Source organism: Gadus morhua, chromosome 11 (genome assembly GCF_902167405.1).
Source record: "Gadus morhua chromosome 11, gadMor3.0, whole genome shotgun sequence".
In the NCBI taxonomy this organism is placed as follows: domain Eukaryota; kingdom Metazoa; phylum Chordata; class Actinopteri; order Gadiformes; family Gadidae; genus Gadus; species Gadus morhua.
Window position 1 is genome coordinate 8,471,001 of NC_044058.1, and position 15,688 is coordinate 8,486,688.

Below are 15,688 nucleotides of genomic sequence, written 5' to 3' on the forward strand. Positions count from 1 at the left end.
CATTTTTCTAAAATAAATATGAATAATAATAGTATTGAAATGTATTCCAAAGGCCGGTTCTTTCCTTCAATCCTTATCTGTATCCTTCTCCTCCGTCTTTCTCCACCTCCCCTTTCCAGAGTCTAGCCAGCATGACCTCAACGACGGTCAAGGTTAACCGAGCCCTCTCTGTGCCGCCCGTGCCCTTTGACCTCCCCCTGGTAGACAACCCGAATGTCTCGGTGAACATAGCTGCGCCTTCGGCTCACATTGGCCCAGCCCCTGTTCAGATGAGGCTCATATCCTACGACCTCCGCGAAGGACAGGTAATCCAAACAAATACTACCACACTATATACTCTTACATCAGGGATCACAACTTTTCTGTTTGCCACTGCTTTCTTTTATCAAATCTGTGCACTGGTATATGTATTATTTTACCCCCGTAGACTTCTATGTTACACGTCTCTATTAAAAGTGCGGTTATTAAGTTTCAGAAGCTATTATTTGAGGGTAATTGTTAAGAAACCGTATTGCCCTCCGTCAGCTATGAGTTAAATGGGCTGTGAGAATGAGTTTTGAGTTGATCTGCGTCGATCTCTGTATGAGCCCCGCAACAGTCAAAAGAGTCAAAAGATGCCATCTACATTCAAGGGTAGTGACGAAAGAAGAGTTAGTCTCAAATGAGTTGGAAAGGCTCTTAAGTCCGAGAAAGGGTTGGGCTTCCCAGTATAATGCTACTAAGGTAAGGTACCACAACGTTGGCTTGGGTAGTTCCACACCTCCTTCCTTCCTGGAGATAGAGTTTCAATTCCTGCTGTCACACTGGGTTCTCCTCAGGGTTGGCCAAAGATTACATGGAATACCTATTTTTTGTGCATTGTCCATGAAAAGGCAAACAAATAAAATGCGAGACATTACTATTTCTTTAGGTACCAAATAAACAATTAAAATAATGTCCTGTTGAATTTGAACTTGTGAAACTGAGAACTTGCTGTCTCTCTGAGCGAGATTAAATGAATGTTTATAATTGGTATGTTATTCGATAGCCTAATTTTTATACAGGTTAGTTAATATTCATATTGGTTTACATAAACAATTGTATCATATTTCTCAATTCTTGCTGAGTAAGAATCCCGTGTGAAAGGATCCTTTTGTGCAACTTTTCGCACGGAAATTTTTTTTAGAAAAATAACCCTTTTCTATGGTTACTTCTGGTGAGATTTTTTGGGGAAATATGTACAGCTTGAGCTTCCAAATATGACATAACAACCAACAGAGTCAAGGTATCTGTCAGGATCCTCGCATGGACTGTTGTTTTTGTCTCCCCCTACCTGTTGGAGTGTGATTGTTCTGGACTTTGTTTATGTTTGGAGCCATGTGTTGGTCATGTGTCCGGGGTGACACCCATGTCCTTATTTGGGCGACTTCCTGCCTTTTGTTTGTGCCCTCCATTTTCTCTGTCCACCTGTCCCTCATTTTGTATTGATTGGTGGAGTATTTAAACGCTGCCCTTTCTGCTCGATTTGTCAGATCGTCACGTTAGGTATTGTTTGCTACCCGACTGCCACGTGAGTGCGACTAGCGTGAAGCTCTTTAAAGAGAGACAATAGTTTCTGTTCTTCCCGGTTTTGAACCCTGCCTGTTTGGATTAAGCCTTCTGCCTATCAGTTTTTGGATCTCCTGCCTGTAGCTGTCCGTCAGTATCTGTCTGCCTGCCTGCCCGTTTACGAACCCTGCCTGTACCTGGAATCTGATTTGCCCGCTGGACTGTATGGAAATGAACCCTTTTGATCTGCTATTGATTCCCGTTCTGTGTCGTGACAGTACGATCTGACCAAGATGGAATCAGCAGATCTGGATCAGGTGAAAGCTGTGCTGGAGAGGCAAGGAGCGCTTCTCGGTCGACATCAAGCCCAGCTTCAGACAGTTGAAGATTCTCTGGGGGCCATCGCAACCAGCATCACAGACTTGGCGGCCCAGCTGCAGCAGGTCCAACTGGCCCTGGTGCGGCCACCCCAGCCTCAACTGGCGACACCGCCCGACCCCCCCGGTCCACCTGGTAACCTGTTCCGAGAGCCCCGTCTGCCAGCTCCTGCACTTTATGCCGGGGAACCTGGAACCTGCAGATCGTTCCTTTCACAATGTTCGCTGGTGTTCCAGCTGCAGGCCGCCACCTTTCCGTCGGATCGGTCCCGGGTTGCGTATGTCATTACCCTCCTGGCGGGCCGTGCAAGAGAGTGGGGAACTGCGGTTTGGGACTCCAACTCCCCAGTCTGTCTCAGCTATCAGGCATTCATAGATGAGATGAAGAAGGTCTTTGATCGCTCGGTGCACGGGAGAGAGGCCGCCCGAGCGATGTTGCAGATCCGTCAAGGCAGGAGGTCTGCTTCTGACTATGCAATAGACTTCCGCACCCTCGCCACCACCAGTGGATGGAATCCAGAGGCCCAGTATGATGCCTTCCTCTATGGACTCTCTGAGGCCATCAAGGATGAGGTCGCCACCCGTGAGCTGCCTTCCACCTTTGATGACCTCGTTGAGCTTGCCATCCGAGTGGACAAACGCCTGAAGCAGCGCACCGGGGAGCGAGAGTTCCGCCCTCCTCCGAGGTCACCCGCCTCGGAGGCCCCTCTCCCGTTCCTGCCAGCGCCGGCTTACCCCAGCCAACCAGAGCCCATGCAAGTGGACCGTACCCATCTGTCCCCAGCCGAGAGACAGAGAAGAAGGGACACCAATTCTTGCATGTATTGTGGTAAACCGGGCCATTACTCCGCCCAATGCCCGGCAAAAGGCAACGCTCACCCGTAGAAGGGGGATTACTGGTGAGCGTCACTCCTCTTCATCCCTCTTCTACCATCCGTACCCTTGTCCCTGCCACGCTCTTTACAGGAGCTCATTCCCACCCCGTGTCTGCACTTATTGACTCGGGAGCTGATGGCAATTTCATGAACACCTCCCTGGTCTCTGAGCTACACCTCGTCCCAGCCCAGCTGAAGACGCCTCTGGAGGCAAGAGCACTAACCGGAGCAAGGTTCTCCCAGATATCCCATGTCACGCCCCCGGTGAGTCTGCTCATTTTTGGCAATCATCAAGAGAACCTAGTGTTCCATATGTTAGACTCACCAACTGCTCCCATCGTCCTCGGCCGGCCCTGGCTGGTAAAGCACAATCCACACATTGATTGGGCTAATAACACCATCCTAGGCTGGAGCATATTCTGCCTGAATAACGGTCTTAAGAATGCCCTTACCCCCCCGCCTGCAGTCTCACCAGCCACAGATGATTCCATGGATCTGTCTGAAGTACCACCTGAGTACCTGGATCTCAAGGCTGTGTTCAGTAAAGCCCGTGCAACCTCCCTGCCACCGCACCGACCCTATGACCTGGCCATCGAGCTTCTACCTAGTACGTCACCTCCTAGGGGTCGTCTCTATTCCTTGTCTTCTCCCGAAACCGCAGCTATGAACAAGTACATCTGTGAGTCACTAGCTGCCGGTATTATCCGCCCCTCTTCCTCGCCCGCTGGTGCCGGGTTTTTCTTCGGAGGGAAGAAGGACGGCACCCTGCGTCCTTGTATAGACTATAGGGGCCTAAACAACATCACTGTGAAGAACCGCTACCCTCTGCCTTTGATGTCCTCAGCTTTTGAGTTGTTGCAGGGGGCCAAGATTTTCAGCAAGTTGGATCTCCGCAGTGCTTACCATCTGGTCCGAGTAAGGGAGGGGGATGAATGGAAGACTGCATTTAATACTCCTTCAGGTCACTATGAGTATTTAGTCATGCCTTTTGGTCTCTCCAACTGCCCGGCTGTGTTCCAGGGTATGATTAATGATGTCCTGAGGGATATGCTTAACAAGTTTGTTTTTGTTTACATAGATGACATTTTAATTTTTTCTCCGTCGGTTTCCCAGCACTCCCAACATGTCCGTAGTGTCCTGCAGCGCCTTTTGGAGAACCAACTGTTCGTTAAAGCGGAGAAATGTGAATTTCACAAAGAGACTGTTTCCTTCCTGGGGTATGTCATCACGGCTGGAGGGGTCCAGATGGATGGTCCGAAGGTAAAAGCAGTCACCGACTGGGAACGTCCAACATCTAGGCGGGAACTACAAAGATTCCTGGGATTTGCTAACTTCTACCGGCGGTTCATCCGCAACTACGGTTCTCTGGCTGCTCCCCTAACCGCTCTAACCTCCTCCAGGGTGAAGTTCACTTGGTCACCAGCTGCCGAGGCAGCGTTCAATGACCTGAAGAGTCGCTTCACATCGGCCCCGATCTTGAGCCAACCCGACCCTGACCGTCAGTTTATTGTTGAGGTGGATGCCTCAGACGTTGGGGTCGGGGCTATTCTTTCTCAGAAGTCTGGGGCAGATCAGAAGGTCCACCCCTGTGCATTCTACTCCCACAAACTCACTCCCACTGAGCGCAATTATGACATTGGCGACAGAGAGCTATTGGCAGTAAAATTGGCCCTAGAGGAGTGGCGTCATTGGCTGGAGGGAGCTAAGGAGCCATTTTTAGTTTGGACGGATCATAAGAATCTGGAGTATCTACGTTCGGCTAAACGCTTAAATCCCAGGCAATCTCGTTGGTCTCTGTTTTTCACCCGTTTTGACTTTTGTCTGTCCTTCCGACCAGGATCCAAGAATGGTAAACCGGATGCCCTGTCTCGTCAGTTCCCAGATTCGGATCCTGCTCCTGCACCTAGCACCGTCCTTTCCCCACAGTGCCTCATAGGAGCTGCTAGATGGGATATTGAGACCATTGTCCACACAGCCCTGTCTGGTGAGACCGGCCCCAGCACTTGCCCTCCTAACTGTCTTTTTGTACCACAATCCGTCCGCTCCCAGGTCCTGCAATGGGGTCACTCATCCAAACTGGCCTGTCACCCGGGTGTCAGACGTACCACTGCGTTAATCAAGCAACGCTTCTGGTGGCCTGCTATGGAGCGGAGTGTGCGTGAGTTTGTGGAAGCCTGTTCTGTATGTGCCCAGAATAAACCATCAAACCTACCACCTGCTGGCTTTCTACAACCCCTACCAGTACCCAGGAGACCCTGGTCCCACATTGCCCTGGACTTTGTCACTGGTTTGCCTCCTTCTCACGGTAACACTACAATCTTCACTATCGTGGATCGCTTTTCCAAATCTGTGCACTTGGTCCCCTTACCCAAGTTACCCTCTGCCAAGGAGACAGCGGACTTACTCGTGCAGCATGTCTTCAGGCTACACGGGCTCCCAGTGGATGTGGTCTCAGACAGAGGTCCCCAGTTCACCTCTAATTTTTGGCGTGCTTTTTGCAACCTTCTCGGTGCTAAGGTCAGTCTGTCCTCAGGCTTTCATCCCCAGTCAAATGGCCAGTCGGAGCGAGCCAACCAGCAGATGGAGACAGCGTTGCGGTGCCTGACGTCACAGGACCCTACAGCCTGGAGTCTTCAGCTGCCATGGGTGGAGTACTCCATGAACTCCTTGCCATCTGCGTCTACTGGTCTGTCTCCGTTCCAGTGCTGCCTCGGCTACCAGCCTCCATTGTTCCCGACCCAGGAGGAGGAGGTTGGGGTTCCCTCAGCACAGACATTCATCCGACGCTGTCGCAGAACGTGGAGGCGGACCCGGGCCGCCATTCTTCGCTCGCAGACCAGAATGAGGAGTCAGGCAGACCGTCGCCGCATCAAGGCTCCCCACTACACCCAGGGGCAGCGGGTGTGGCTTTCCACGCGTGACCTTCCTCTGAAGGTGACTTCCCCAAAATTGAACCCACGCTTCATCGGCCCCTACACCATCTCCCAGGTGGTCAACCCCTCTGCGGTTCGCTTGAACCTCCCTCCTGCCCTCCGCCGCATCCACCCCACCTTCCATGTGTCCCGTGTCAAGCCCTTCCGGTGTTGCCGTCCGGGTTCCAACTCCGGCCCCAAACCCCCACCACCCCCCAGACTCGTTGATGGGTCTGAGGTTTACACAGTTCGCCGCTTGCTCGACGTCCGCTGTCGGGGTCGGGGCCACCAGTATCTGGTGGACTGGGAGGGCTACGGCCCCGAGGAGAGGAGCTGGGTCCCTGCCCGGAACATTGTTGACCCCTCGCTCATCGAAGACTTTCACCGTCAGCATCCCGCTCCTACCTCGGTCAACGCCAGGAGGCGTTGGTAGAGGAGGGGGTACTGTCAGGATCCTCGCATGGACTGTTGTTTTTGTCTCCCCCTACCTGTTGGAGTGTGATTGTTCTGGACTTTGTTTATGTTTGGAGCCATGTGTTGGTCATGTGTCCGGGGTGACACCCATGTCCTTATTTGGGCGACTTCCTGCCTTTTGTTTGTGCCCTCCATTTTCTCTGTCCACCTGTCCCTCATTTTGTATTGATTGGTGGAGTATTTAAACGCTGCCCTTTCTGCTCGCTTTGTCAGATCGTCACGTTAGGTACTGTTTGCTACCCGACTGCCACGTGAGTGCCACTAGCGTGAAGCTCTTTAAAGAGAGACAATAGTTTCTGTTCTTCCCGGTTTTGAACCCTGCCTGTTTGGATTAAGCCTTCTGCCTATCAGTTTTTGGATCTCCTGCCTGTAGCTGTCCGTCAGTATCTGTCTGCCTGCCTGCCCGTTTACGAACCCTGCCTGTACCTGGAATCTGATTTGCCCGCTGGACTGTATGGAAATAAACCCTTTTTGATCTGCTATTGATTCCCGTTCTGTGTCGTGACAGTATCTGCTGAAACCAGATCATTGTGCAAATGTGCCTTGAACTTGGCAGGAACCTTTTTTTAATTAGGTGAGTGCTGCATGCAGCGCTCAACTATTGTTCTTCATAAGTTTTATTCTTTCTTTCCTCTTTATTATTCTCTACAAACCTTGGGACCTATCTCCTTCCAAAATCTTTCGTCTACACGCTCCATTCAAATTTTAAAATGTTCAGAATAGCTTGAATTTTTTTTTTTTTTACATGGGATTCAATGGGAGGACAGCTGTACTTCAACTGTTTAAGACATAACAAAATCAATTTTAAACTGTTTATCTTCGTTCAAACCATTTAACAAATCTACATACTGCATTTTCTAGTTATTATCATAAAAAAAATTGTTGTTTTCAGCGGCGTTGCTGGAGTGTCAGCTCAGTGAATGTCAGAGAATGCATAAAGGGGAAACACTGATATAGGTGTTCAGTGTTTCCCCTAGAATTTTTTTTAGGCCCGGTGGTAAGAGCTGATAGTGTGTTTTTTTTTATACATTTTTCACGGGATGCTAGAGTATTTGTTGGTTATTTCCATGTCAAACACTTGCTTAGCCATCACAAGTTGATAATGATTCAATAAACACGTTATTAACAATAAACAAATTTTATTTACAATACAATTTTTGGTGGTGCTGTCACACTAAATTTGTACCGGCTGCCAAATTTGTACCGGGCGCGTCATCCATATGTAATCCATTCCAAACCTACCTGCAACAGATGATCGCGTCGTCCGTTGCCGGGCAGGTTTCAAAAAACATTCGCGCTCATGTTGCCAAAGACGAAATAACATAGTACAGTTAACGGATCGCTAGATAACACTTGTTTTTACTTTATATTTGTATTGTATTTCATTTTTTAATCAAATTTAGCTAGTAAACTGAGTGTTTAAAGCGGGTTTCAAAAAAAATTTGCGCTCATGTTGCCAAAGACGAAATAACATAATACAGAAAACGGATCGCTAGATAACACTTGTTTTTACTTTATATTTGTATTGTATTTCATTGTTTAATCAAATTTAGCAAATAAACTGAGTGTTTAAAGCAGGTCAATGACGAAATAGCACAATACAGATAACGGATCGCTAGATAGAAGGTTCGCGAATGTTCGTGAACCTTTCACGTCATTCGAAAGGTTCTGATCATCTGTTGCCGGGCAGGTTTGGAATGGATTACGTATTGATGACGCGCCCGGTACAAATTTGTCAGCCGGTACAAATTTAGTGTGACAGTGCCATGCTAATGATGATATAATTTAATGCTGTCAGATTGTCCGTTATGATGGGGCATAATCTGCGCACGCGCGACACCGCATTATTTATTTTTTTTTTCATTTTTTCATTTTTTTTTTTTTTCATTTTTTCATTTTTTTCAATTTTTTTTTGGCCTGTTGTTGGCCTGGCGGGGGCGCTCGTTGGCCTGGCGGCCCGCCAGGCCTGAACAATGGTAGGGGAAACACTGGTGTTATTGGGCCCCTAATACAGTATTTGAAGACGTTCAAGAAATGCAGCCTTGGTGCAGAATTACAGCCTCTACTAGCCAGCCCCACAATGAGTTTTCCACAAACATGCCATTTTTTAGAGGCGGGTCACGATGGAGGTTGGGGGTGCGGCCCTGAGCAGAATGCGGCCACGGTACCATGTGCTAGTGTTTACAGTTGATGTATCGCAATTGCTGGGATTCATAATATCATCCGGAGGCGCACAGCTTTTGGCCGTGTTCTGTAAATATTCTAGAACACTCCAGGTTCTCTGGCGCGAGTCCTGGAGCTCTATATCTAAACAATATATTATATTATATATTATCACGGACAAAAGCTGTGTGCGCCTCCGGATGATATTATGAATCTCAAACGACTGCGTCAGGTTCTCAGACGTTTCTAGTTCTTCCACTTCCAATTCAATTAAGTACAGACTGAGCGGGACATGGAGGAGAAAGCGCTACCGAGGGCGCTACTGGGGACCTGAGCCCCTCGGTAGCAGGTCTCCCACCAGAGCCCCGCTTCCGGGGCACCACAGCTGCAACGTCAGAGAACCCGACGCAGTCTAGTCTTCTGACCAAATGGGAGCTTTACGCAAAACTCACCTTATGTTGTATGTTATGCGCCATAACACCAACAGCAGAACGGTTATCAAAATAACAAAGAAGTGTTGTACACTTGCTTTACAGTGTGTGTATATTCACACACACACATGTGGCGCTCGCAGGTTTGTAGCTCATTGTCCAATTGGCTGGCCAAATTCTCTGGGCGGGCAAACCAGAGAAAGGGGAGGTAACCTGGCCCCTTATGAGGACATATGGGGCCAAATTCCAAATCGGCGTGTCTGAGCTTTCATTTTTCAATGAAAAATGTGTAAAAGCACTGTGTAAAACACTGTGTAAAACAGTGCTTGTTTTACACCTAATGTCATTTCTAGCCATTGGGGGACCATATGCAGGCTAGGGAACTCATATTAATGTTAGAAAACCTCATAAAGTGAAATTTTCATGCCATGGGACCTTTAACTCGTTGAATATGACATCACCTGTTAAAAATGCGGTTGCATCATTGCATCGGTTAGGGATCATTGATTTGATCTCGTTCTCAGTTGAAAGGACATTCAACGCTCCGAGCGCTCTGCTGTGAAACAAGGAACAACAATTATCTTTCCCTCAACATGAAATAATAATCGAACTATCGGGGACCTGCAGTGCAATGTGACAACAACCTCAACCTGAGGGATCATTTACAAGAAAGTGCTATTGAACAATATCATAAAAAAGATGACATAACTGACATAACTGGTTCAGCAGTACTCACTGGCGCTGACTGTCAAGCCTTGGGTCTTAAGGCCTACAGGTTATTTGCCAAAACACTAGACAGTCCACATGTGAAGAGCCCAGTGCCGATCTCTTTGTATTCCTTGCGGAGGGAAAGACTTGTTCAGAACAAACTGAAGATCCAGGGATTGATAAACCTAATGCTCCAAGAGCATTGGGTTTATCCACCACATCAGAGGATTTAGTTGAGCAGGTATTGGAGACTCTTGTTCATTCATCGACGTCTCTTTCCTGAGGGTTTTCCTTGTCTGGCTATTCCTTGCAATGAGTGTTTTCCGAAGTAAAAAAGTAAATAAATATGTGTTAATATTAGGACAGGGTTGAATTTTTCCTGCCTATAAACAATCACAGATCGTAAGTGAAAATGTCCCTATCTTAAAATGAGGGGCACCATTATGCCTATTTTTAAAGGGTAATTCTGGATCAGCACTAAGCAAGGCATTTCATACAATGTGCCCACCTTTTCCACGGCTTCTTTTCGAAGATGCTCTGATGCCCTGCAGATGCTGTCGTTTGTGCATGTTCATCGCATCGGACAGTTGTAATCAGCTTCTCCGTTTTCAATCCTAAAATTTATTGTTTCTCCTGGAAGAGGTAGCGGTCGGTGGTACCGCCACTTTCATCCTGCTCACGGGGCTTTCAATAGCTCTGATCCCTTTGCGCACAGACATCAGGCTTCAGACACCATGCTCAGTTTGATGTATATTTTGGAGATTTGCTGGATCGGAGGATGCTAGTGGTTGGATTGGAGGCTATCTCTAGCTTAAATAGCTTGCACAAAACTTTGCTACGAGGTTCCACAATTTTGCCGTCTACTGAACAAAATCCAAAGTGTTGTTTTGCATTTCTGCCACAAAAATAAAACGTTCTCCCCTGTAGAGATAGTCTGAGTTTGGCCTTGTCTTCCCTGGGCTATTGTATTTGACCTGTCCAGCAGCAGTTGGACGCATCCTCCCATTAAATGCAAAGCGGTTCCTAATGAAGGCTTAAGGCTGCCCCTCCCTCCTTGCCTCCCCTTCTTCATCAGCCTTTAACAGTCCATCAATATGGCTTTTTCTTTCTCCTCTCGTTTAGATAAGCCAGCCTCCTGTATTAAATGCCTCTGCCCCTCTCTCGCTCAATCCCTCGCATGGACCCGTTCTTGCTGACAGACTCTTTGTCTTTCTCCCTCTCTCTTGCTCTTTCCCTGGTCAGGTTTTGTTTCACACTTTCAACCCTCAAATTCTCTCGGGAGTTCTCTTCTTCCCCTCTCCCCTCGCTGTAGCCTGGCACAGAACCAGGCCTCTTATCAGCATACACCCTGAACCATTGATCCCAGTCCAACAAGCAGCAATGCTGTATTAATGTTGCGAAACACAAGCTGACCTCAGCGGAATACCCCCCAGGCACACTCTTGTGCGCTTGCTCTTTCTCTTCCTCTCCACTTGAATTGGTGGAAATTAAGGTATGTTTACTGTTCCAGTAAACATCCCTTGATTTCCTCTAATTCAATTTGGGTTCATTGCATTTTATGAACTCATTTAGTAGACCTGACGTCCTCCTTATTGCTTATGCGTTATTCTCTTCTTTTTTTTTTGAAATCCCTCTCTGTTTGTACTCTTCTGACCCTCCATGAAATTAGAAGAGCTTTATTGGCCGGGCCAACGGCAATATACATTTGTCAAAGCACCAAAAGAGTTAAGTAATATTCCAGAACAAGATTTCAAAACATTCTCTCTATATCTCTGTCTCTCTGTCTCTGTCTCTCTACCTTTCTAGGACAGTGAGGCGCTGCTGTCCCTCACCCGCTCTGAAGGGGGCGCCATTTCCCTGTCACTGGGACTCAAGACCAAGCACCTCCCGCCGTCCCCGTGCCTGCTCATCCACTTCCATGGTGGGGGCTTCGTGGCGCAGACCTCCAAGTCCCACGAGGTACCCTACTACCTCCTTCCCCATGATCATTTCCTGCCGAAACTCATTCTCTGCGTCTCTCAGGAGATGCCAGGATCCCCTGTGGGGAAACAAAGATGAATCGTTGGGGTTTGTGCCTCTTTAAGACAATCCGATGGGATTGTGAGTCGGCAGTCATGACTAAACCAATCCCAGGAGATCCCGATGGGAATCCGTATCGAGGATTATCATAGAGTTAAAACCTCCCAAGATGCCCTTGTAGAATCTTAAAACGTTTTTGTTTTTTTTCAGATGCTTTTGAGGAAATGGAGGAATTTATGGAGACGAGATGAAAAAGTTTAGTGGTAACCACTCCCCATCAGATCAAAACGGCGTACTCGTTCCTCATATCTAAAAAATATTACTTATGTAGCACCCTTGGAACTCATGCATTGGCACTGCTTTTTTATGTCGGGCTTGGATGGCAATCTCTGATGTCTGCTGAAACCCCCCCATCTCCTTTACATCAAATGCTGACAGTATTTTTCCCAAGCTAATATAAATTGAACTCTGGGTAATTAAAGTGAAGACTTGTTGTCAGCGGAGGAGCAGGGGGGTTAGAAGACTCAAGCCTCCACCTTCCCGCTCGATCGCCCGGCTCCTAATGAGCCCGTTAGGCAAATTAGACGGTAATAAATCCTCCCGCATCCTCCTCCTCCACCTCCGACTTGATCCGGGAGCTTTGGCCTTCTCGCCTGCTCTCGCCTCCTCTTTCACTCTTCTCCGCTGCCACATCCGGTGAGACCAGCACGCCTCAGGCGATGGGGCCTCCATTTCTGGGGGTATTTTCTGAAGTATTTATTTATTCTTTTTATTTTTCATATTTTTCCTTGACATTTCATTGAGCTATGAGGTCTTATCGCCCTCCCCTGGTTGATGTTATATTCATTTATTGTATTAGTATTATAATACTTTTATTTATTCATTTTGGTGACCTATGACAACGACTGATGACAACCATTTTTGGGCATACATTTCAATGGATTTGAGCTCTAGTTTAACCTGGGTTTTCAAACCCCATGATGGGGGGGGGTGTAGCAGGCGGTCTGGCCTTCGCCCCAAGCTGTGTGCGGTCGGGGTGTATGGTGCTGCTTTAACATACCGTCTTCTCAGCGACAGAAGACGGCATGAAGCCACATGAGGTCGTCTGTGATGTTGGGTCTCAGATCTGCAACTGGGTAGCAATCAGCAGTCGTCTGAGAGGGGGTTATGTGAGGAGAGAGTCTCGTAGAATTACCATACAACAGTAAGTGATGTGGAGGAAAAACAACCCCCCCCCACCCCTCCCCAGCAATAACACACTATCCCTCCCTCTTTCTTCCTTCTTCTGTTATTTTCTTAAAAAGAAATGTAAAAGGCTGTTTAAACTTGGTCCCTGATATGGGTTAGAGTGTATTAGGTAATGTTTATGAGAACGTGACATGATTTGAGGGGTCCACACATTTTTTCCTTGCAATATCAGCGTCGCTGGTTACCATGGTACCCACAATCTATTTTGTTTTCTTTTTGGGATTGGCATTGCAGACTCTCAGACACTCCGGTACATGAGTACAGCCAACTGCGAGCCACAATACCTTCACTACTGAAGCAATCCAAGCAAGCGTGTTGCACGGTATTGTGGGACATCGACTAACCCTCTTTGTCCCTCTTTGTCGTGTCTCTGCCAATCCGGCCTCTCTGCCGGGACTCCCTTCACCCCTGTTCTCACTTCCCTGTCCTGGCCCATCTCCCTGTGGGCAAGGGCAGAGGGCCAAGGTGGTGTTGGGGTGGAGGGCCAGGGTGGGGGTGTTGGGACAGGAGATGAATAGTGAGCCTTAAGGTACTGGAGCCCACGGCGTTCCTGTCCTCTGAGCCTCATCGATCCTCCTGGTGCAGTAATAGATGTGCTGTGACCAGGGGGGGGGGGGGGGGGGGGGGGGGGGGGGTGTGTGTGTGTGTGTGTGTGTGTGTGTCCAGCAGAGCTAGATTAACTGCTGCGGTCGTCTAAGGATGAGTGGAACTCAAATTCCCATTAATTTCTGTGTTGGAAGCGTTGGCCATGGCATTCCTATACCCCTGTGTGGGTAAACAAATGTTATTGCATGGCCTGTTTCTGTTGTTTTCATTTTGAATGATGGGGAGTAAGGTAACCATATAGGATTTATGAGACCTCTATAATCAACTGGCCTTGCCATCGCCAAACAAACAAACAAACGGGCCGCTCACACGTTCCTCCTGCAGTATGCTGTGATTGTGTGCTTCTGTCATCATTCAGCTGATTCCCCATCTGATTGGCAGGCGAGGCTATAGGCTCTTGTCCCATGATGACACCCTTCAGTGGAAAACAGTTTGCATAAACACATTAAGCCACTCACGCACTGCCTCACTCCAAAGTGTAATTGAACACTGCATGTGCACACCAGACATGCACACAGTTACCCGTGGCTTCAAATCTATAGTGACAGAGAGGACTTAAGAGGCAGCCAAGCTGTCACCCAGAGCCGGTTGGGTGCTGGGATTTATTTATTTATTTATTCATAGTGTTGTTCACGGTAGCGTTTTGAATACTTGCTTCGTGTTGTGCCGGCGAAACGCACATTTCTTGTTGCGTTGTGCCGGCGAAATGCACACTTCTTGGACCCCTGCATAACTGCTTGCAGTTCTAGTTATACTTATAATCTCTGGCAGTTGAGTTGACCCACACGAGTGTGCACAGACAAACTCACCCACATGCACAGAGAGGTTGTGCAGGTGACCGTGTGACCCCTATGGGATGACGTAATGGACAGTCAACCAAGCATTTCAACCTGATTCCAGTTGGCAAAATGTGGGATTTTGTGCTCCACATTTGGCTGCACTAACAACAACAACAACAGGATAGTTGGATAAAAGCACAGTGTTTGGCTAGAGCGAGAGCCGTGGGAGTTGAGATGTGGTAGTGGATGTGTGACGGCGGAGGAGAGCTTTGTAGCAGACCAGACAGCTCAGGATTTACGGCCCACTTGTTGAATCCACCATCTTCTCCTTTTTCCTTATTTTTCAAAGTCATGGCTCTGGTGGTTGAGTGCAAACGGTTCTTTCCCAGAGGCATGTATGAGAATAGAAAGCTGTTAACTTGCCTGCCTTTGGTGGGTAGCCACCGCCAGCAAAAGAAAAAAGGAGGAAAAAAAAGGGAAGGGCTCGTTCATGCTGGGAGCCGAGGTGAGAAATCGACTCATTGTGTTTCTGCGCTTACAACGCTCCTGCAGGACTGGGAGGAGGTGTGACCACGGGCTTCCTGTTGGGATTGAGACTTATTAACCGGACGTTTCTATTTTTTCCTTCTCCTTTTGAAATAAAACATGTGCAGCAGATGCCGTTTGAGAGAGCATCTGTAGCTTTCACAACTTTATAATTGTATTTGTCTCTCTTTTGATGTTCCTCCTCATCTCCATCTCTCTTTCCATTAACTTTATCTCTATTTAATTAGCTGTGAGAAGAAAGGGAACCAGCAGCCTTTTGTTCAAAGGACTTTCTCTCTTCCCTGGTGTGTGCTGCAGCCCTACCTGAAGAGCTGGTCCCAGGACCTGGGGGTCCCCATCCTGTCAGTGGACTACTCCCTAGCCCCGGAGGCCCCCTTCCCCCGAGCCCTGGAGGAGTGCTTCTATGCCTACTGCTGGGCCCTCAAGAACCACCACCTGCTGGGTAACACACACACATACACACACACACACACCACCACCCAGCTGCTTACGCACTCACACACTCTCTTTTTATTTAATTTGTTAATGCAAGACGAGAGAATGAAAACAATGAGCACTTCTGCAAATCCTCCCTTAAGCATGCCGTCCTGGTGAACGCACACACACCCTTCTGTGTGGCGTCTGACTGCCTTCTCACAGAAGGCTGCAGAGAGCCATGGCTAACACTGTAGGCTGAAGTCGACTGTGCTGCAGTGCATCGCTGTGTTCCGCAACGTCTGCAGTACTCCAGTATAGGCGCCCCAACACCCAGAGCAATACATGGGAGAAATCCAGTAAAGGATAAAAAACAAAAGCTGCCCCTCTTCCCGACAAACACAAAGGAGAAGTTAACAACGTGCTCAGTGCAATATGTGGCTATCGTAAAGGAAAAGCCAGAGAATTAAAAAAGAAGGACAGCCAGAGGCTGCATGGATTCTCTGCCAGCCTCCCACAACAGACAGGAGGAACAGTATTGCAGGAGCCCAACACAGACGTTGGCTAATGGCGGAGTGAGTCACAATCTCCTCGCCTCCTGCCCTCCGG

At 48.2% G+C, this 15,688-nt stretch overlaps 1 protein-coding gene across 2 annotated transcripts in view; it reads left to right on the forward strand.

The window, feature by feature from the left end:
* The window catches only part of lipeb (lipase, hormone-sensitive b), a 48,350-nt gene that overhangs the window by 16,860 nt on the left and 15,802 nt on the right, over positions 1-15,688 (forward strand). For both annotated transcript variants that reach the window (XM_030370353.1, XM_030370352.1), the window contains 3 exons: positions 120-305; positions 11,274-11,426; positions 14,963-15,107. In XM_030370353.1, the coding sequence (XP_030226213.1) occupies positions 120-305; positions 11,274-11,426; positions 14,963-15,107 (484 nt within the window). The remainder of the gene's footprint in view (positions 1-119; positions 306-11,273; positions 11,427-14,962; positions 15,108-15,688) is intronic.